This window comes from Nanorana parkeri, unplaced genomic scaffold (assembly GCF_000935625.1).
Source record: "Nanorana parkeri isolate BGI_ZX_2015 unplaced genomic scaffold, ASM93562v1 scaffold1136, whole genome shotgun sequence".
NCBI lineage: Eukaryota > Metazoa > Chordata > Amphibia > Anura > Dicroglossidae > Nanorana > Nanorana parkeri.
This window is the reverse complement of record NW_017307404.1, coordinates 387,271-410,968: the sequence shown is the minus strand read 5'-3', so window position 1 is coordinate 410,968 and position 23,698 is coordinate 387,271. Positions and strand designations below refer to the sequence as shown.

At 41.2% G+C, this 23,698-nt stretch overlaps 1 protein-coding gene across 2 annotated transcripts in view; it reads left to right on the top strand.

The window, feature by feature from the left end:
- The window catches only part of SCAPER (S-phase cyclin A associated protein in the ER), a 219,043-nt gene that overhangs the window by 113,753 nt on the left and 81,592 nt on the right, over nucleotides 1-23,698 (top strand). For both annotated transcript variants that reach the window (XM_018568102.1, XM_018568101.1), the window contains exons 22-23: nucleotides 10,863-10,928; nucleotides 11,037-11,163. In XM_018568102.1, coding sequence (XP_018423604.1) covers nucleotides 10,863-10,928; nucleotides 11,037-11,163 — 193 coding nt within the window. The remainder of the gene's footprint in view (nucleotides 1-10,862; nucleotides 10,929-11,036; nucleotides 11,164-23,698) is intronic.

Sequence of the window (23,698 nt, the reverse complement as noted above, 5' to 3'; positions counted from 1 at the left end):
AAAAGTTTTTCAGTTTTATGCATTTTCCTTTACTTTTGGATATATATGTACTGTATATTAATTCCCCAAGTAGCTATTTGTCCCATTTCAGCTGTTTTTAGATGTTAATTTGTCCCACCCCAATCTGCTAATAGTCTGTTAATTTTAGAATTTTAAGTCTAAAGCCCTTCTAGTTTTGTTCTGTCCTGCTCTGTGGCTCTTTCTTCCACATTGTTGCATCTCCCAGTTGAGGTTACTCATTCCTCATTCCTTTTAAACATCTCATGTGTATATGATTTCTACTGTTCCTGTGTCCCTCAGTGGATGACAAAGAAAAATACATATGTTTACCATAAAATATTTTTATTGGAGTCCAACACAGGTTCCGCCCCTTTTATCGTTGGCCCTAAATTTTGCTTGCTAACAAACCTACGGCACGTCAGTTGTTCTGCCGGAGTCCAGTCCTCCTAAAGGTAGCAGAATAACCAAGTTTTATATGATTTCTACTCTTCCTGTGTCCCTCAATGAACTCAGAGAAAATAATTTTACAGTATGTACAAAAATCATTTTTTTTTGTGTGTTCCTTATATGCAAGTTTGGATTACTTTAATTGACAGTTATGAATTTAGTAATGCAACAGTTCAAAATCATGTGTAATGTAACTGGTGTTGATTTTCCATATATTATATTTTATAAATTTGACAGTATTAGTTTCCAATTAATTTATGGGTTTTGCATATATGACCTTAATTTTATTTTTAAATATTTTATATATGACCAATTAAAATTTTCACATTGCGTTTTATTATATATTTATTATTTCTAAAGATATTGAGGCAGCCACTCGCACTATGCCGGCCAGTAAGCTGCTGTGTCTCTGTAGACATGCACTTTTGATAGTGAATTAAATAATGTAAAGATTATTTGCTATGCATCTGTCTGGAGATTCCCAGAGATGAGCTTAATTTACGGCCACTTTCTCTGATTGAGCAAGAAAACTGAGTATTGATTTTCAAGATGAAGTTTCACCTGTTAAGAGCTTTTCCATAATTGGAAGAAGCTGTCGTGTAAGTCTGTGGCTCTCGTCCAGTTCACAATAGCCTGTTTCAGACTTGGTAAACCAGGCCGATTCTTCTCCGCTGCTATTGATTTTTAAATGAAGTATCAAAGAAAATCAATAATAATCAACAAATAGAAGGCGTCCGCCACTGGTGTCACATCTCGGTGCATGTTTAATCAATTTAGTGTTCTGTCACAACATGGGACAAACTAAAATATCATCCCGTGGAAGGAGAGTGGTCAGGACTGCAGTTTATCACTGACATGTAAAATTACAAGAGCATAATGGACAAGCATGGCATCATTCTGTCAGGGACATTAGATCACCTCCATATCATACCACCTTCTCAACACAAGATTTAACCTTTATCAAAACTGTCTGTAAGTAAACATGTTGACCTGTAGATAAATATTAATAAATTCTTTGTACAGCAGGGTTACCAAAGTCAAATAGGATTTAGAAATGATAAGGTTCCTATTAGTTTAAAGAATTTAGTTGTAACCACGAATCTTAATTTTTTTCGCCTTTTAAAGGAGAACTATGAGGTGAGTGCTTTTCACTCACCTCATAGTTCTAGCCGACCTGTGACAATGAGACTGTCACAGGTCGGCTCAGTATATCAAGAAGTGAGCGAACACATACTGGCCTTCGCTCACCTCTCGATCCTGTCACAGCTCTCTGCCGTGACAGGGGAGTGGCTGGATTCCCCCCTCCCCGCTCCGATCTGCCAGCGCTGACTGGCGGATCGGACGGGGGAGGGTACAGCTGGCTCTGCCTCTAGATAGGCAGAGTCAGCTGTCACTCATGCAGCTGGGGGGATCCAGACATAATTGTCGGGATCCGCTTCAGCTGCGGCGTCTCAGTATACCGTGAGCAGTAGCAGTATACTGTGGCGTCTCAGTATACCGCAAGCTGTAGCTTGCGGTATACTGAGCTTAGGGTGACGAGAGGCCGCTAGTTTGTGTCCTCCCGTTACCCTAAGGAGAACTATGGGGAAAAGCCTTAACCCCATAGTTCTCCTTTAACTAAACTTTATTTCCAACTCTTGGAAGTAATGTATCAATGTTTGTACCACATAAACAGGGTTGTTCACTGAGCTACTAATGCCATCAAGCAAACACTGCACTGTGTTAAAATCAAAAAGCCAATCAGTTTTACCCTTAAGCCCACATTCTGGCAAACGTTAACCCCCCCCCCCTCCTTTCACCCCACCTTTTTGCAAGTTTTCTTTGTTTGTTTCTGAATCCTTAACCCTTTTCATTTACCTTAAGTTCTTCAGTAAAACCAGTGATCCAGCATTGCTGCAGTCTGTTCATGCGGCCAAACATTCCCCCCATCCCGTAGTAATGTCATCATGTCGCTGAAGTTTTCTGAAGCATGAAAGAACCCCACCTCTTAACAGCCAATAGGTAATGCACCAAAAAAGAACACAGAATGGGGCTTTTAAGGTATCAAAACAAATGAAAGGAATACCAATAAACGCATGTTTAGCATACAAATCACACACTAAAGTTTCACAGACCATCTTACAGACTCAGTAGAAGGAGCATATAGATTAGATGTGCCGCCTAACTTCCTCTCTCTCAACTTTAGTTTTAATAAAAAGAATATTATTGATAAGAAGATATGCAATAGTGTAAAGAGTAACATATCTTTGTAACTTGTACCGTTCATAAGTGCCAACAGAGAAAACATGTTAGTGATTGAGTAACATAGGTGTTATTATGCTTTGTATTAAGAGGCAGGGGACAAAGAAGAGGAAGATACATAGTAGGATAGCTAAGAAACAGGGAGAGTGAAAATAGCAGATGAGCTAGGGGAGAAGAAGGTATATCCTTCAGGGTGTGTGTGTGTTTGTGTGAACTGAGGAACTCATTCAAGTGTTTTTTTGAAGTTGTTATTGTTTTCTGCTGATTCAGATATCTGCAGTAGGGAATTCCTAATTTTTACCGCTCTCACAGTAAAGAACCTCTTGTACAATTTAAGAGTATACTTCATCCCCTTTAATTTCTTGTTCTGCCTGTGCATCTTCCTAAAATTTCTTTGTATTACTACTTAGTAAATTGTAGTGTATTCCCAATACCGCTGTCCCCATTCTGGATGTTATACATTTCAATCACCTCTTATGCCTCTCTTCTTTAAGAAGAACAATTTAAATTTTTGGAAGTAAGGCCCCCTATCCTCTTATTGCAGCGGTTCTCAACCTGTCGGTCGGGACCCCTTCGGGGGTCGAATGAAAATTTGCCAGGGGTCGCCGGGAGTCTCCCGCTATTAAATAGCCGTAAGTCAGAAAAAAAAGAAAATCAGCATTGGAATGCATAGCTTCATTCCTATTGGCTATTTCACTTTGCAATAGCAAACTAGCTATTGCACCCGCCCACTGCTGCTGTCAATCAGCAGAGGGGGACCCTCAGTTCTCCAACAGGTCCCCATCTAGTGATTATTATCATTATTATTAATAATAAAAGCTGACACCCTCGGCTTGTGTTATATGGTTTGCCATTTTAGCTGTTACAACAGTGGCTCTCAACCTGCTGGTCGCTGTGTGATTTCTGCTGTGCTGAGAGTCCTCCTCAGCCCTCTCCTAGCGCAGCAGTGTCAGTTCTCCCGCCACGCCGCCAGATGTCGCTGCAGCAGCCGCGTCAACCCTAAATTTTACCGTTGGGGGTCACCACCACACTGACAGTGAGCTATTTATTCTATATCATTTATGAGTAGGATAAACAGGATTGGCCCCAGGACTGAACCCTGGGGAATACCACTCACTACTTTGTTCCAATTAGAGAATGAGCTGTTTATCCCCACCCTCTTGCATATGCTCCTGCAACCGGTTTGCTATCCATTTGCATACAGTGTCCTCAACGTCAATAGACCTTAGTTTGTAAATTTACCTTTTATGGGGTGCTGTGTCAAATGCCTTTGCAAAGTCCAAATAAACTACTGCTACTGCGATTCCTGTGTCCACCTTAGAACTCACTTCCTCATACAATGTCAATAGATTTGTCTGGCACGAACCGCCCTTCAACAGGTTGGTTGACTGTTGTTGAGAGAGTCACCAAACTATGGGTAAGACAGACTGCTTGAAGTTAGCTAGGCAGACAGTTTTTACTGCATTTGAGGGCAAAAAAGTTGCATGCAGGGCTGCTCAATGTTCAGGAAAAGGCATGTTTCATGATCACCAGATTGCCCACAAAAAGTCGAAGGTGGACAACCAACAATATGGTCTGACAGCCACAATGCGCTGATGGGCCCACACATAACGGAGCATTAATCAACTAATACATAAATACTTTTACTACATGTATTCAATACAAACGCTTTAATATATAATATCTATAGACTTTTCAACATGTACCCATATATTTTCTTTTCTTCACTGGTGTTCCTTCTCTTCTTGTACAACTCCAGCTTTCATAAGATCTTCAGGTTAACAAGAACATTTCTGTAGCAAAGTTGTTTAGATCTCTAAAAAACCTTTCAGCAATTCTTTTTTTCTGGAGCTTGTAGGTATGCTAATGTGTAAACCAGCTAATGACCAAAAAAAGACAACCAAAGTAATTTGTTGTTTGTTTCATGTTTGTGTCCTCTGCCACCACTAAAAGCTATTTTATTTTTTCTAGCAACTATAAAGCTCTGAGCTCATAAACTGTATTTGTTCCCAGAAGGTGTTTTTTGAAATTGCCCTACTATGCAAGGTGCTCAGCCTGTCAATGGCTTTGGTACACTGGCTAAAGGAGTGGAGTAGTGGGGATATGCGTGGGCACCTGTCAGGGAAGGTCTATCTTGCCAGTGCCCATTGGAGTTAAGGAAATTAATTCAGACCGTCAGCGAATGAGAAAAAGGGTGACAAACCAACGCAGAGGGTGGGTTTTTGGTGGAGGTTAAACTAAATATAGGTAGATTGGTGCACATTAGTGGGTGACCCCGCTGCGTCCTAAGATACCCTTCTCCTGGTGGTCCCGCCAAGCTTATCTTGTGTGTAGGGGAGGGGTTTTCTCTGTCCCCTCTGCACAAAGGAATCCCCACTGACCATAGAAATCCCATACGCTATTCACCTCTAATCCCCTGAAGAAGCATTCTGCAAAATGCGTTGGCAAGACAGCATACCACTGGCAACAATTACCAATGTTATTTGGAAGGTACAATAGTGTATGTTGCTGTGTAGTTTATTATGTGAAAGTGGTGTAATTCCCAGATAGCAAGGATAACTTGCTACAAACTTGTGGCAGGGTGAAATTGTAATTTTTGTTAACTTGCTGCACACATTCCTGGCAAGTTGTAGACTTGCAGAACACTTGCAGCACAAGTTCTAGTTGACACTTTTTGAATTTGTAGCAAATTTGCTTGGCAAGTCTACAGCAAGAGTCTTGCAGGTCTTAGCAAGAGCTCTGCAAGCTCGCTGGTCTGGAGACTTGCAATGCAGACTTGCTGTAATTGTGCAACAAAATTGTGAAGCTTGGCAAGTCTGCAATAGTTTAGCAAATCATTTTCAAACTTGTAGCTCAATTGCTTGCTATCTGGGTTAAAGCAATATATACAGCGGATGCAGGAGGTTGGATCTTGGAGGGACAATATGGGACATGGTGATGTTTTTATGATGTATTTTTTTTTTTTATAAATGTATTGCAATTTTTTTTTTAAATATAGTGTGTAATGAGTGCATTTTGAAACCCCAGTTGATCTAGTCTGTGCTATGGATCAACAGTATATTAGTGGGATTGGCACTGTACTTGGTTCATCTTGACTGCCCCTGGTGAGCACAAAATATATGGGACAATGAAAGCAGATCTAAACCTTCCGATACTTCCCTCCAGCAATGCCACTTGTGCAAGCTCCCTCACTGGTGCAGACATCTTTTCCCTGGCTTCTTCTTGCTTCAGGGTCTTCAGCCATCTTTATCTGCTGAATCAGAATGACGTAACTCCCATGCATGTGCTTGGAAGTTCTTTAAGCCTGGTACCAAGGTGTGTCAAGAATCTACAGCTCAGTATACATTCTAAAACATCGTGCAAGGTAAGCAGCCTTTATTGCAGAAATAGTATGTATGTCTCTTATGCAATAACAAATCCTTCCTGCTTGCATGTTTTCAAATAAAGGGTTAAAAGAACTATGGGGTAAGTGTTTTTCCCCATAGTTCTCTTAAGGGTCACGGGAGGACATATACTAGCGTCCTGCCGTGACCCAAAGCTCAGTATATCGCGAGCTACAGCTCGCGGTATACTGAGACCGCTGCAGCCGGGACGGATCCCGACAATGCTGTCGAGATCCACCCAGATGCATGAATGACAGCTGCCTCTGTCCTCTGTGCATGCCCCCTCCCCCATCTGTTCCTCCAGTCAGCGCTAGAGGATCTTAGCGGGGAGGTGGGGAATCCCTGTGGGGAGCCGTGACTGGTCTCAGATGACTGTCTATGCAGCACTTACTAGCGTGCAGTGTCCCCCATCATATGTACATGGAAAACATGTAGTGACCCCCATCACATACAGACAATCAGCATAGTGACCCCTCTCTCTGGACATTCAGTGTTATACATGTGTATATGATATACACATGCAGCAGCCAGTACAAACATGCAGGGCCTCCCCATCAGAGACCCACTGTTCATGCTGCCCTGATTCACGCTGTAATCCCCTCACCCGGCAGGCTCCCTCTCCCCCATCAAGATGCAAAGGCCAGCGAACATCGGAGTCCGGATCATAGCAGAGCCGTCTCCTCCAGCACACACATACACACAGCATGGAGGGGGAGGGCGTCCACCCAGCTCTTCTCTCCGTGTGACCCGCTCTGCTCTGCAATCATCCAGCGCTCAACTGTCAGTGCTCAGATGCAGGCCAGTGGTAGGAGTTTTGCAGCGCAGGACCTGCTCAAGGGGCAGCTTCTTTGGGCCCCACAACAATGACTGGGCCCTGGGCAACTGCCCCTTTTGCCCTGTGTTAAAGACAGCCCTGGGTGCCCAAATGTATTTCTAAGGATAAAGGAAAGTAGAGTGAATCTGTGTTCATTCCAGACTTCCAGTCACATGCAAAGCCATGAAAATAAAATATTCTGCTTCACTTGTTCACTTCATCTCTCTCCACACTTTAGCGAGGAACTTTGCCTATGTCTTTGAAATTACAATAAATACACCTTTAGAAATGCTCAGTAATGACAATCTGCAAACAGATACTTCTCGATAATTGCAGGCCTTGTAGTCTTTGCACTCCTTATTTTTCTTTTCCTCCAGGAAGTGGAAAAACAATAATTGTGAGTAAAAGAAAAATATGTTTGTTTAACTAATGAATGTAAGATGATTTCATATCAGCATGCAGCGCTGTATGGTGATGTGATTTTTGGTGAAAGGGGATAAAGGTCCACTTTAAGTAAGTAAGGCCCAAGGGACATTAGAGATTGGTATATAAATATACAGAGTACTAGGAATATAATCACACACTTTTGTGGGATGTTTTAACACATAAAAAAACACAGGAGCAAGTTGGCCAACGATTTCCTATAAATGTATAATGTAATGAAGCTGAGAAACAATATACTAGGATACCAGTTTACACTTTAAGATTTAAGGCTGTTGTTTTTATAATCAAGTAGTGTATGAGCAGTCAGCAATAACAAGTGGTGCATAATTTTAGAAATCCTTTGTGTTAATAACAAAGATCATTCAGCATACTGGGAATTAATTCTATTTCGTTTCCAACTTGTTTGGAAAATTCCATTCAGCCTTTTTACTAGTAAAAAAAATTGTGAGGCAGTAGGACATGATGCAGTTGGTTCTGGTTAATCACTTACAAACGTGGTAGTCAATAAAAGATATTTCTGCGTACGCCAGTATATTGAAAAATACAGTATTATATAGTATAATATAGCTAATATCCATATAATCTCACCATTATAGACATGGCAGTTAGCTCCTGTCACTAATTGTTATATTATCCATCCATTATATTTTTTTATTATTATAAAACTTTGTCTTTTTTTCTTAAATTTGTTAAGATTCTTTAGTTTTTTTAAATAGGCTTAGACAAAACAAGAAACCGTTTTGGTCATTAATAATAGTTTAGATGGTGCTTTTTAGGCTTTAACAGGATTTGTGTGTATGAAGGTTTTACTGACTGCCTTCTCATCTAAATTCTCACATTACAGAGGGCAGAGGGGAGCAGCAGGACACAGGGTGATAAATGGCTTATTATTTCTCAGTAGAAGTTTTGTTGGTCTTATTAATATTATTTATAACCCCAGGTTATTAAATTAGGTAGTAGAAAATCTGATGATTTATGGGCAAGCGTATGAACTATGTAACATGTGAGGAGGGTCTGTCAGAGAAACACTTTAATCTGTCAGAGAGGAGGGATGTGTATATGACAATGTGACACAGAGGAATAGCCAGCGAGTAACGTCCCATTATCTGATGAATGGGACCAGTTGCTCTGTCATTCTTTTGGCCAAAAAAACATTTAACAGAGTTCAGCAATTTAAGCATTACAAGAAAATGAATGTTTAATCTAAAATTTGCATAGAACATATTCTGAAATTGCAGTTTGAAGAATGTATCTCTTATTTTGCCTAAATTAAAAAAATCTGGTATGTTTACAGCCAGCTCTTAGGTAATCGGGCTAATTCTTGGAGAGGACATACTCAAATTCAGTGTAAAATGTGGAATTAAATGTAAAATTGTAATTAATCCATGCACAATAACTGAGTATGGAATAAAAGATAAATAAATATCTGCTATATTGTTGTAAAAATCACTTGCTATTTTGGACCTGAGATGGAACTGATGACACATTAATATCTTATCTTTAAGGCGCCTTTCACACTATCAAATCAGGAGGGGATCCATGCACAGCCACCGCTGTGACATCTGTGTCTGACATCAAAATCTGAAATAACCAGAACCCATGTTGGTGTATAGAGAGTCAGATGTAAATTGACTTGTGTCCGTTTACATCAAATTACCCCCGATCCAGCAGGTTCAGGTCCGGCCAAACAGAACACAGTTACGTTTGTTTTTCTGGACTAGGCTGAAGCCGGGGGCAACAATATGTAAATAGACACCAGTCTGTTGGGTATCCAATCGGGTCCGTCTGAAAAACTAACAAGCGGACCTGATCGAACTACTCATCTGAAAGGGGCCTTAAGGATTATATTCTTTACTTCATGATATCTTAGTAAAGGGCTTTTTGAATCCCTCCCTTACCATAATCTGTCTGATCATCCTGTAGCTCCAAGCCCTGTTATGTTCAAGATTTGATGGCTGTATTATTATAGACTAAATGTGTAATAGAAACCTGTGGCTCTGTGTGCATAATTATGCTTAGAAGTGTAAAGAAAAACATTTAAATGATTGCTTTCACTATTATTTGAGTAAATAGATAGTAGTTTTGTACATACAGTACTGTGTAAAAGTTTTAGGCCGGTGTGAAAAAATGCTGTGACGTAAGAATGCTTTCAGAAATAAAAGTGTTAATAGTTTATTTTTATCAATTCACAAAATGTAAAGTAAATGAACAGAAGAGAAATCCAAATCAAATTGATTTTTGGTGTGACCACCCTTTGCCTTCAAAACAGCATTCTTCTAGGTACACTTGCACACAGTGTTTGAAGGAACTCGGCAGGTAGGTTGTTCCAAACATCTTGGAGAACAAACCACAGATCTTTTGTGGATGTAGGCTTCCTCAAATCATGCAATCCCAGACAGACTCGATGTTGAGATCAGGGCTCTGTGGGGGCCAAACCATCACTTGAAGGACTCCTTGTTCTTCTACACTGAAGTTAGTTCTTAATTACATTGGCTGTATGTTTGGGGTCATTGTCCTGCTGCAGAATACATTTGGGGCCAATCACACGCCTCCCTGATGGTATGGCATAATAGATAAGTATCTGCTTGTATTTCTCAGCATTGAGGACACCATTGATCCTTCTTACATGGGCAAAGCACAGAATAAGGCTAATGTCATATCTTTTTTGACAGAACTAGTATACTTATGTTATCTACTGGAATATGCATTTTATTGGATACTGTATTAAAGTGTCATGAGAGAAGTATGGGGCTGCTATTGTATGCTTCTGGAAATTATGTCTGTGTCTGACTTCTCTATATTTCGTTCACAATCTCAAAACAAGAATGCTGTTATGCTTAGCTTAGTCAGACGGCAGGCTTCACCACCCTCGGAAAAACGATCCTGTTGCTTTTCACAGGGCAGCGATACTGCTGCCTCCTGAATTCTATTTTCACTTTTTTTGGATGCCAAGGGGGATTTTTAATTGAATTCCCATTCATCTCTATGGTCATGTTTGGCAATTGGCACCGCCTGCTAAACCTAACATGTTGTATCATTTTTGCTGCTCTGTTAAGCAAAGTACCACGGAAATGTATACAGCATTGTCCAGCCGCAGTGCCAACATTACGGGTAACTGGGGAGCGGTAAAACCGCAGATCAACTGCTTGATTATACTGCCCCTCAGCCACCCATCTAACAAGGCCTTAATAAATGTCAGAAATGCCTATCTCTGCTTATTCTCAGTCAGCGACTCAGATAGTATCGAAGTCAAAGCCAGCAAGGGAACTAACATTCTCCAAGGAAAGTTCAGTAATACAATTCAATGCCATTTTGCTGGCATGGTCTACTGTTTTCACCATTAGGAAATGTGCCCTGAGAAATGGTCACCAGAACAAATATAGGCCTTAGATACAGCGTACACAAATTGTATAAAACTATATTGTATACAGTGTACAGAACGTGTTTAAAAATTCATATGGTGTATTGATGAGTAAAAATGTTAGTAGGCTATGACTTTTATGACATCAGATTATTAAATATTTTTCTTTCAGAGCTAAAGAATATGAGAGCACCCTGGAGGCTAAAACCCCTGTGTCTGACTCTCCGTACAAAGCTAAGTGCGTATACCTTGTATGCAAAATCAACCTTAATACTGATATTTAGTTAACACATTGATCACCTGAGTGCTTGATGTAACTTGTAAGTGATTTGTTTTATATTTCCAGATTGCAGAGACTTACCAAAGACCTTCAGAAACAACTGCAAACTCAGGACACTGGGATTTGGGCCACCAATAAAGTGTCCACTCTAGACAGAGCTTTAGGGGAAGTCTCACGGATCTTAGAAAAGCAGGCAAGACCTATTATATATATTTTGTTGCAATTACTGTATTGTAAGATATTGTATTGCAATTATTGTGCAGTGGGGGTATAAAAAAAGTTCTAGTATATTCATAGTGAAAAATGCTTTGAAGCATTAAAGCTTCCTCTTTGTTGTCAGGAACAATTACATTTATAAAGTTCTTTTTTCTTAAAGACAATTTTTTATTATATCTTTCACTTGCTGGTTTCTATGGGGGATGGAATAGAGAGGAAACCTTTGTCTATTTTGAAAAAAGAAAATCGAATTAGCACATTTCCAAAGCAGAATGCTAGTGCCATATTACACATGGTCCCATTCAGTGTCCAACCTTTAGGAAGGATGTGGTCCATCAGCTTTACTAACATTTGATGGAAACAAAAGCCATGCCCATGCCTATCTATAGAAAACTCCTGTGCAGTATAATTCCTACTTATTGCTTATTGCAGTGTCTCTTAAACTCTGCATACAAAGATTTCTAGGCAGGCAGAATTTGGCGGTGCTTTATAGATGACTGTACATATGTCACCATTAGTTTGAAGTGAAAGTGATTGAAATTTGTCACTGCAAAGTAAGAGAACCTCTGATATAAACATTTAAATATTTCAGCTGTTTTATATTTGCACTGCGTCAGTGGAGATATGTTGGAACTGTGTATGAAACTATGTGGTTATCTTTTGGGGCATATACTGTATAGTAGCTGTGCATGTTAAAGGAAAAAGCGATCTCTTGTGGCTCGGGAAAACTTTATCAGGGTTATACACTAAAGGGTGAAGGGTTTGGAGAAGGCAGGAGAAGTGAACAATCCAGGATTGTTCACTTTTCCATAATTTGGAAAAATTCTCCAATTCAGCTCATTTTCTGGCTCAGCTATGTTGCCCTAGATTGTTCACATCTCCTGCCTTCTCCAAACCCTTCACCCTTTTGTGAATAACCCTGTATGTATTGGGTCCTATTACCCCTCTGCTCCTTGGTTCTTATTTTAGGGTTTGGGTGTCCTTTCTCAGCTGCATTATTTCAGAAACGTGCATTCCATCTCCAGCATCCCACACTGAGGCTGACTAAGCCAAGTGACCATGTTTAATTGAAAATAACTTCATGGTTTGTGATTTTGAAACTCCGAACTTGTATACTACCTCACTTGGATGTAAACATTTTCCTTTGTTTGCATTTGGTTGTCTGTATGTAGCCACAGACCATAGAGAATTTAAAGAAAAGCAAATGTGTCCATCATGTTTTTAAAGTGTGGTTAAAGATTAAACTAGCACTGCAATATCTAATGAACTAGTCACAGATACTATATTTCATCCATAGCATAGTATATAAGCAGTGACATTTATTTAGCACGTAGTCAACTGAATGTGACTATTTGACATTTCAGTTTTCTTTGGAACCTTCTCAGTCGTTTGCAGCAATTTATGCAAAATGCAGTCATTTTCAACTCATGATATGTAGCAAGGTATCATTTCATGCTTTGGCTCAACTTTCAAAGTGTGCAGCATTTGGATGATAAAATTCCAGAGAGGGCTGTATTTTGTAGCCTTACCCAGTCAGATCCTGACCATAACTGTTTGTTATCAGATATCGGATATACCAGCACTGCTACGGAGAGTTATTCCCATTAAAAGCCACAATTGAAGGATTACTTGGAACGCAGTCTTTGCCTTCCCTCCACATGTATATTGCTGCCAATCAGATAGCAGAAAGCTTTCCATTCTACAGAGTTCCCCATTAACTTTAAATCATGTTCTCAAAATTGAAGCCATTAGTGGGGCCCTAGTGGGGTAGTATCACTTCCTGCATTAATATCTTATCGGGAGTACCCCAATCCCAATAGACATTACTAAATAACAGGTGAAAACTGCAGCTATTAAATGTGGTTCCCAAAAAGTCAGATATTCCTGCGAGCAAGATTTGTGATCAGATGTGACACTATTACTTTTACAGTATCGCAGAGTGCTATAGAGTTGGTACTGAAAGCACAGCCGACATCTTAGCATTGCGATTCCCCCTGGGATTGCTAATTGTTGTTTATTGATATAAGCCAAGATGTATTTTTTTTAATAAGCTTTCTTCTACAGTTAATATGTTACATCTGTTCTGGAATCATTGTTTACGCAGGACTCATATCTGTACTTTTCTACACTTATTTTGTTACAGGTTTTGCATTGTATTGTGTCTTTTAACAGTTTACACAGTGAAGGTTTTATTTTGCAGGATTTTTCTTTGTATATTGATAATTTATATGTCAAATTGTCCATCTAAAGCATGTTTATGAACCTAAAGCATTTGTCCATCTAAAGCATGTTTATGAACCTAAAGCATTTGTCTATCTAAAGCATGTTTATGAACCTAAACAAGATTTAGTACATTTTTTTTCCTTCTGTTTGTGCATCCAAAATAGCAGGAGAATCTTAGTGATCTGATCAATAAAGGTTTGATCAAGAAATTATGTTTTTAACTCAAAGTTATTATAAATGTCAGCCCATGACTAAGTTATCATAATCACTATCCCGTGTCTAGGCTAAATGTTCTATTTAAGGTACTGCCCACCTTCTAGTAAAGACCTTTAAAATTTTCTTTCAGCTGGAGAGTAATGTCTAGTGCTTTTTATCTCCTCCTTTCTTAACCCCCCCTCCGATAACTGATTGTGTGGCTGGGAAGGGAAAGGCTTCTGTATTAGTGTGACAGTGCTGGGAAGTAAGCTTATCTTTGTATTATAGCTTGTGACCCTTTAGTGACTACTTTGAAAAAAGCATATTTACTATTTTGATGATGTTTCCTGGACTTTCATTTATATAGTTCCATCATGAGTATTGCAAGAAGTTGCTGAAGTATATTTTTTTTATGAATTTCTTACAGCCTTGTAAACCTAATGTATTATCTGAGTTATTCCTGTGAGAGTCATTCTGTGTATTTGTTGTGAAATATCCTTTCTGACTCCCAAGAGAGTCATCCATTTTTTAGTGGTGGATCAATAACCTTCCAGCAGATGGATTTAGCAATGTTTGACCATGCCCGTATAAGATCATTTTTAAAAGTGGGTAGTAATTCTCTTGTTCGGTGGGCGGAAGAAAGCACCCTGATGGTGTGATCCATTGACTAGTGGGAATACAGTTGACACTGTTAATTGAATTTCCCATGGGAGTTGTTGTATAGCAAGAAGCAGGGCTGTTCAGTATGAAGGCTGGATGCATTGTGTATTGCTGCTAATCGCTGAGATCAGATACAGAATACTCTCATGGGAGGATGAGAGTGCAGTACAATAGCTTTTCACTTACTAAATGGACTGCTTTATGAGCTTCATCATAATAAAGGTACCCAAAAGACTTTCTCCATCCCTTTGCACACATATTAAAATATCCACACTGGCATTCGGTTTTAGGGGGTATTACATATATAGAAATTAACTGAAATGGGAACATGTTAATTACATAAGTTTCTTTACATCAGAGAGTTCTGTAATGTTTTAATGGTGCTGGAGATAGAATAATATAATGTAAAGGGCAAATTATACATGCTTGTTAGAACTTGAAACTGGGACACTCTGGAGGGAGGTAAATATGTGGGGCCCACAGTGTACTGTGTGCACATTTGGCATGGTCCAGATGCACATAAACCTAAAGGACCATTTAAAAAAAAATAAAACAGGATATAGACAGAGTGCTAATACTTTTTCTGAGCCTCCCTTTAAAGAATGACGTCATTAAAACAGATGGAAACTACCTAACAATATGCAACTATTGAGACAATAAACACATTGGTCAGAATGTAAATGTATAGCGCTGCTTACAGAATACAGTGGTTAGCACTATAATACTATACAATAGCATGTATAGAGTACAGCGGTCAGGATTATGTAATATACAACATATGTGTCATAGTGCCTCTATTATTGCTGGTTAGTGGAAGGAACAAATGCCCTGGTTTCAGTGGTCAGTGGAACTAAAAAATACCCATGTGTCAGTCATCGATATGAGGAAATAAAATACCCCATGACAATGGGAGGAAAAAAAATACCCCATGACAATGGGAGGAAAAAAAATAATTTGTGTCAGTTGTCAGTGGGAGAAAAAAAAAATTACTTGTGTTACTGGTCAGTGTGAGGAAAAATACCCTGGGGTGAGTGGGAGATAAAAGTGCCCCAGTATCAGAGGTCAGTGGAAACATTGTCTATCCGGAAAAGAGCATTGGTGCTGGGGAAGGGGGTGGGGATTGTACCTTTTGATGCAGGAGACTATGCAGCACAGTTGAGGTGCGTCTTTCAACTATGCCGCCAGTCCGTCCTGCATGGTCCCTCCCCCTCACTCTCTCAAAAACGTCATCACTCTTTCCTAAACTAACACTGGTCATCCCCAAAGCCCCTTTAAAGACCAAGGAAAATAAATTATGTGTTTCCCACATTACACACTTCCCTGTGTGATGATCCGGCGCCGGCTTTTACCTCATGCCTGAGCTGCTCGGCTTCCTGCCAATCCGCTCTGAACCTCTCCATTAAAAGTCCAGCTCACTTGTTCCGCTCCGTTCGAGCAACGTGTCTATACACTCAGTCGGACTCCTTATGTATCGCTTGCCCTTGAATCTCTGTGGATTGCTATTACCTGCCTTGTTCCCTGTGTGTCTCTGGTTTCCCTCATACTCCCAGTGAGATCCTGCATGTCCAGCAGGAGGATTGTTATGATCATCTTCTTCAGTGAGCCCTTGCACCTGTGCTTACCTGTGTAGCTGCTTGTTCCATGCAGCCTTGCTCTTCAGTGTATTCCGCATAGTCGTGTTGTTGCTGCCTCCTATCACACCATTGTTCGGACTTCAACCCTTTTGTCCCTCAGTATCCTGAACCGCTGTCTGTGTATAGGCTTCACCCCTGCCTGCTGTTGTATCCAGCACCTCAATGCTGAAATTAGGCTCTTTGTCTGTGTGGGCACGCTAGAGGGCCGCAACCTGGAAGGGGTCCAGCAGCCAATCATCCTCACTATTAGTGGCTCTGTCAAAGACCTGGCCCTTCTTAGATTCTGCATCTCTAGTGCATCCCCAGTAATGCACAGACACCTACTTCCTGTGTTTTCAGTGATCTGCATCCCAGGCACCATTTACTACACGCTACTTTTAGTTATTTTGTGTGCCCTGGTCGTCGGACCGCGACAACAAGAAGCAGTGAGTAGGTATAAAAGACTTTCCCACTCTCCTGCCTGGGCGCTGGGGTGGTCAAATGTCTGGCCCTTTACAAGTACCGGGTGCTGGCACGAGCATTAGAGCACCCGCTGCCGGGAAATCGCGTGGGTCTGCCGGGACATAGGGTGGGTCTGCCGGACCCTGGGATTTTGTTCAAATCCCGGGACAGTCCGGAGAAAACCTGAACAGTTGGGAGGCATGAATTATTTAATTCTGCTTGTTGTTGATGATGATATTATAATGCCAGGGAATTTTAATGCTGCTGCTGGTGGTGGAAACATGCATATGCTTAAAGTTTTTGCCAACTTTTACCGCACTCTATAAAAGTGAGACCTACATTTTGGTCACACCCACAGTTCTATGTTCTGCATATAGTAATATTAAAAACTAGATGCACTATATGGAAAGTGTTGACTATTTCCACATATTTGAACAGGCAAACATTACATCTTCATTCAAACAGGTCCTACAGGTAAAGGTGATATACTTGAATAAAAAGAAAATGAGCTTTTTCAGTCATTTATTCAACAAAAATATCAATAGATGGAATGGTGTACTGTGGAAAAAGTATGTACACCCTTTACCTTAATTACCCACTTAACAGAAATGACTAGCCATTCACATAACAGTCTCTATTGACTTGGTGAAATAGTTGACCACTCTTCCATGCATAATTCCTTCAGTTGCAAGATATTTGTAGGTTTCATTGCATGAACCATTTCAAATCCCCTACAACATTTCCATTCATAAAATCAGGGCTTTGACTAGGCCAATCCATAACCCTCCATATCTTCTTTTTGAGCCATTTCTCGGTGGGTTCATTATAGTGCTTTGCATCACTATCATGTTGAAAGATCAGTTTCTGGTTCAATTTCACTTTTGAACAGATGACCTTATGTTCTTATCAAGCCTACTTTGACGGGGGAGCATGGAGCCGGCCTCCCGGCCAATCAGAAAGCAGGGCGTTGCGTCATTACACGGCACCCAGCTTCCTGATTGGCCGACCAGATGGCTCCGGCTGGGTACCGGAGGAAGCCCGCGTTCTGGCTGGAGAGGCCCCGGGGGTGACAGGCTGGACATACCAAGGTAAGAGGGGACAGACTTTCTTGTTAATCGGGAAGCCGGGCGGCGAGTCTTTACACACTGGCCGGCTTCACGGCTAATCAGGAAGCCAGGCGGCGAGTCATTACACGCCACCTGGCTTCCTGAATGGGACTTCCGTTACTCAGTAATTGGTATCGGCGAGTACCGAAAAAAATTATCGGTACTCGTACTCTGTACCAAAATACCGTTATCGGTGCATCCCTAGTCTCGATAATTGCAAGCTGCCCAGGCCTTGAAGCAGCAACAACCCCAAACTATAAAATTGTCACCAACATGCTTCACAGTTGCTATGAAGTTGCTGTGGTCAAATATCTCTATCTTGGTTGTATCAGTCCATGGCACATTGTTCCATAAGGCCCGGACTTTTCCTATATGTTCAATGACAAACTATAGTCTTGTTCTATTCTTTTTAGACAGCAAATATGCTTGTTAAATTGGTGCATTCTCTTTCTGATTGTAGGTACAGTTGTGCTCAAAAGTTTGCACACCCTGGCAGAAATCGTGAAATGTTGGCATTGATATTGAAAATTTGACTGATCATGCCAAAAAACTGTCTTTTATTTAAGGATAGCGATCATATGAAGCCATTTCTTATCACATACTGTAGTTGTTTGGCTCCTTTTATAAATCATAATGATAACAGAAATCACCCAAATGGTTCCGATCAAAAGTTTACATACCCCGGAATGTTTGGCCTTGTTACAGACACACAAGGTGACACACACACAGGTTAAAATGTCAATTCAAGGTTACATTTCCCACATCTGTGGCTTTTTAAATTGCAATTAGTGTCTGTGTATAAATAGTCAATGAGAAGAAAAGAACTGTCAAAACACCTGCGTAACAAGGTCATGGAACTTTATATAAAAGGAAAAGTATATAAAAAGGGATCCAAAGCCTTGAAAATGCCAGTCAGTACTGTTCAATGACTTATTAAGAAGTGGAAAATTCAGGGATCACTTGATCCCAAGCCAAGGTCAGGTAGACCAAGAAAGATTGTAGCCACAACTGCCAGAAGAATTGTTCAGGATACAAATAAAAACTCACAGGTAACCTCAGGAGAAATATAGGTTGCTCTGGAAAAAGACGGTGTGGTTGTTTCAAGGAACAATACAACGATACTTGAACAAAAATGAGCTGCACGGTTGAGTTGCCAGAAAGAAGCCTTTACTGCGCCAATGCCACAATATGCTCGACAACACCTTGACACGCCTCACAGCTTCTGGCAACTGTAATTTGGAGTGACGAGGCCAAAATAGAGCTTTACAACCATAAGCGCTATGTTTGGGGATGGGTCAACAAGACCTATAGTGGCAAGAATACCATCCCCACTGTGAAGCATGGTGGTGGCTCACTGATGTTTTTAGGGGTGTGTGAGCTCTAAAGGCACAAGGAATCTTGTAAAAATTGATGGCAAGATGAATGCAGCATGTTATCAGAAAATACTGGCAGACAATTTGCATTCTTCTGCACGAAAGCTGTGCATGGGACGCTCTTGGACTTTCCAGCACGACAATGACCCTAAGCACAAGGCCAAGTTGACTCTCTAGTGCTTACAGCAGAAAAAGGTGAATGTTCTGGAGTGGCCATCACAGTCTCCTGACCTTAATATCATCGAGCCACTCTGGGGTGATCTTAAACGTGCAAGACAACCAAAGACTTTGCATGACCTGGAGGCATCTTGCCAAGATGAATGGGCAGCTATACCACCTGCAAGAATTCAGGGCCTCATAGACAACTATTACAAAAGACTGCACGCTGTCATTGATGCTAAAGGGGGCAATACACACTATTAAGAACTAAGAGTGCAGACATCTGAACAGGGCTTATTTCATTTTTTTTTATGATTGATCTGTTACGACCTACAGTTGAATATGAGTCCCGAAAGAAATGTGTTTTGCCTACTCACTCATGTTTTCTTTAAAAACGGCACATATATTATCAATTCTCCAAGGGTATGCAAACGTTTGAGCACAACTGTATATTCACATTTGACACTAATTATTGCAGGAGTTACCTGCAGATATCAGAATGAATTTTTTTTAAATTAAATCAAACAGCTCTTGGGCCGGATTTGCTGGACTAGCCAGTCTTGGACAAATAAGCAGTTGAATATACACTACTTGTAGACTATTTTCCTCACAGTGTCTTGCCAAACTCCTAGGCATTCATAACAACCTTTTCTCTGAGGGTCTTTGAAAATCTTTTTAATCTTGGCATGATGGCAACGCATATACGAATAGCAAAGGGAATGCCAGACTCTACATATGTTTGAGGCCAGGTTCACACCATTTTTCAGACCAGATCTGGAGCACGGTGCATTGCATTTTTAACGCGATTGTGCCGTGTTCCCGGAGCTGGGGTTTTTTTCAGCTTAAAATGGGCTTACAGGTGCAGTCCAGTGCGTTTGCATGCAGTTTTGATGGGTTTCCATGCGTTCCAGTGCATTCCAGACCAGACAAAATGAGACGTGCAGTATTTTTCTGGTCTTATCTGGAACAGACTGTGCTGGTGTGAACAGAGGCCAGAAAAAACATAGGGATACATTAGGATGCATTTGGGTCTGAAAACAATCTGGTCTGGTCTGGAGATGATCTGGATGTGGTGTGAACGGACCCTGAAATAAGAATTGTTCTATCAGCATACTACCTAAGGAGGTTCTAATCTCTGGCACCTAATCAGGCACACCTGATTCTAATTCCATGGATTTCTAGTAGTGATATATGTAGGGTTGTGCTTACTTTTTGCATGTGACAAATCTGCAATTTCAATAAATTATGAGAATGAAAAATAATATAGCATATATAATTGTTGTACAAGCCATTTTGTAATTTAATGTTATTAGAAATTACCTTTCCATTTAAAACTGTAGCTGCTGTAATGTTCTAAATCCGTGAAAAAAATGTATTGCAATATGGCAACCTGGAGGCATTCCGTACACACACACGGAACGCCCCCCGAAATGTCACTTTCTGCTTCTGTGATTGGGTGACTGATTTTCCCAGACATTTGCACTAAGATACAAGTATATTTTCTGGCATCCCTTGGAATAGAAATCAAATTTGAACCTTAAGGGTTCATTACTACTAAAGGGATGCCGACACTGTACCTTTCCCCTACTACAATACAGGAAGCCCACTAACTGATTATAATGAACCCAGACCCTCATTCAGGAATCTATTTGGAAAGGACTTGATAAAATAAACTGCTATTTCTTCAGAACGGAAACAGGAAGGAAACTGCAACAAAGTTGGTTAAAATCCTTGTAATGTACACAGATCTCCCAGAGGGGATTGATTTTTTTTTTCTCAACAAAAGTGGAATTATTCTTTAAATAGGTCAGAATAGCATGGTGATCCCCAAGAATCAGGAGCCCAGAACTGACAGCCCAGGGACCGGAAGTGATGCAATCTGCATCGCTCCCGGTCCCATAGAACGGGGAGGGGATCGATGAACGGAAGTTCGTCGACCTCCTCCCCAGCTCCCCGCGGACACAAAGATCCCGGGCCCGTAGAAGGGGCAACGGAGCCCGGGAAGCACAGCGGGGGTGTCCGGCGGGGGGGGTGGCCCCTTCTTCGGGACGCAGAAGCGATCTGGCGACAGGTAAGTCGCCAGGATCGCTTCTGTTGTAAAGCCGACAGTCGGCTCTACAAGTTTAAACAGACTCCCGGCGGCAAAAGTCGCCGGGAGTCTGTTTAAACAGCCCCGATGCTGGCGACGTACACTGTACGTCGTCAGTCACGAAGGGGTTAATTACTTTGCAAATATCACTTACTATCACATGTGTTCTTTCCTTAAGATTTAATAAGACTGGCGCTAGTATGCAAAGTTGAGCAATAGCTAACAGTACTAACACTCTATTTACCCCATTTTTGCCCCTCTCTAGAAGTGCCTTTAGGATGCATCAGCTAGCAGTTTTATGATAAGGGTCTGCAGGCTAGCAGCTCTATGGGGATATCAGCTGTTGAGCCTGCCCTGCTGTGAAAAAAACTTAAACAGAAGCACACCACTTGACAAAATTGCTGAATTAGCTTTGACATTCACTGACCAGTTTTATGGAATTGTTTTTGTTGTGCTCTCTCCCAGTGCTATCCAGTGCTCCCTCTACCAAGAGATACAAGCCTGGCACACCAAACAAATTAACTGTTTTCACCAGAGCTAGATGTCTGGCAACTGTGCAAATACTGACCCATATGTCTGTCAAAGCTGAACTGGTATTTGAAAAGGAAAGGAACCAAAAAGAAAAACTGTAGGGAGATTCCACTCTTGAGTCCTCGGCCTAATGATGACCTAGGTTTAGGCTGATTTATGCTCAATGTACTACTAGATGTGAGGATATTAGTTTAAATGGCTGGATTATCAGCATGGTATCCTTTACAATAAAAGTAAAGGACTGAAAACAATTGTGGTTATCCTTTAAAATCACAGGTTCAGCACTGGACAGCTCCTGAAATGCTACTGCTTATCATTCATTTTATGCCAGTTTCTTTTTTTCTTACAGTACAGTCAACAGTACTACCAATTTACTGATCTTTAGTGAATCAAGCCCAGTGGGGTTCACCATGCTTTACACTCCTATGGTTCCCTGATCCATAAGTCAGAATACCAGATTTCACATAAATCTGCTGATTTAAATCAGAAATTGTGGTTCCTCCAGTCCCTTCTAATGTGAATGTGAGTTAATTATATGTGGTCAGGTCTAATAAATCCCTGAGATTTCCATAAAATGTACTTGTCTCTTCATGTGTGTGCTTTTCAAAAAGTATCTCAAACCCAAACCCCCCCCCCCCCCAGAAAAATTAACAAATAATATATTGAAGCTAATCAGTCCTTGGTTTCTGCATTAGTTCCCTTTTTTCAGATTTTTTTCTCCTTCATTTTCAGCTGGTAATTCTGTCAGTAACACACTGCATCTATGAAGGAGCAGCATTATCGCCCTAGGCTGCTTTTCTAATTTACAAAGCAAACCTCCTCGTCTCCTCATCTCCTTAACATAGGGAGGAGGGGTTTTGTAGTTAACAAAAGATAGCTTGGAAAGTTGATAACATTGTTTGAGATTCCTGTCTAGTCCATAGTAAGTTACAAAGATACTAAATTTATATCAGGATCAACAGGCATTTTTCTGTACTTGCAAGAAATGCAAGAAACCTAATGCAGCCAGCACATCTAAGGACTGGTAAACTGCAGTATACTATGTTTTTGTTCTAGGGTTTAGATCTACCAGTGGATCGCAAAGCGAACGCTGGTAGAACGCGATCAGCTGACTGACATGTGTCCTGTCCTCCCGCGGTGCTCGTGTGGCTTAATGTGGCAGACGCCATAGACGGGAAGGGGCAGGACACCTTTCCCCATGTGCAGCGTCGGCCACACGAGCACTGCGGGAGGACAGTATGCCGACACAGGAGAGGAGACCAGGGAAGCTGCTGCAGTTGAGGTAAGAAAAGACACACAGCAGAGAGACAGCAGAAAGAGAGAAGAAAGACAGCAGGGAGAGTGAGAGAAGAGACAGCAGAGAAAGTGAGAGAAGCGACACCAGAGAGAGAAGAGAGACAGCAGGTAGAAACGTGAGAGCGAAAGGAGAGAGAGCGCGAGGAGAGAGAGAAGAGGCAGCCAAGAGAGAGGGCCGGATTACACCACAAAGTCTGCGATCCAGAGTGTTTGGCCTCTAGAACGCACTGTAACGCAAGCCAGCTTGCTCCCTGTGTTCATGGGCAGGAGGGGGCATGGTGGTGCATTGAAGTCAATGGCACCGCAGCCACACCACCCACAGTGCAATCGCCCGCACCCGGAACATAAGTGCTTGCAGCATTTTTGCAGATCGCACTGGACCGGAACGCAGGCACTAATGTGCGATCGCATTGTGGGTGGGGGGCGTGGCTGCAGTGCCATTGACTTCAGTGCCCCGCCCTCTGCCGCCCCTGAATGCATGTGTTTTTTTTGTTGATAGATCTGATTGAGCTCATCATTTGAAAAGCAGATCGCCAGACGAAAAAATGTGGGCGCCCCTGGTTTAGATATACTTAAAACATGTAAAAAGTTAAACGTATTTAGAAAATGAATATGTAAACAATGTATGTAAAAGACCACCCCAACACATACACTCATTTAGGATAAATTTACTTATTGTCCGACACATTATGTGTCGGACAATAAGTACACAAATGTTTTTAACAAAACAAAGCATAAAAGAGAAGAGATGAGGTAGTGGGAGGGGAGGGGAGGGGAGGGGGGGGGGGGGGGGGGGGGGGGGGGG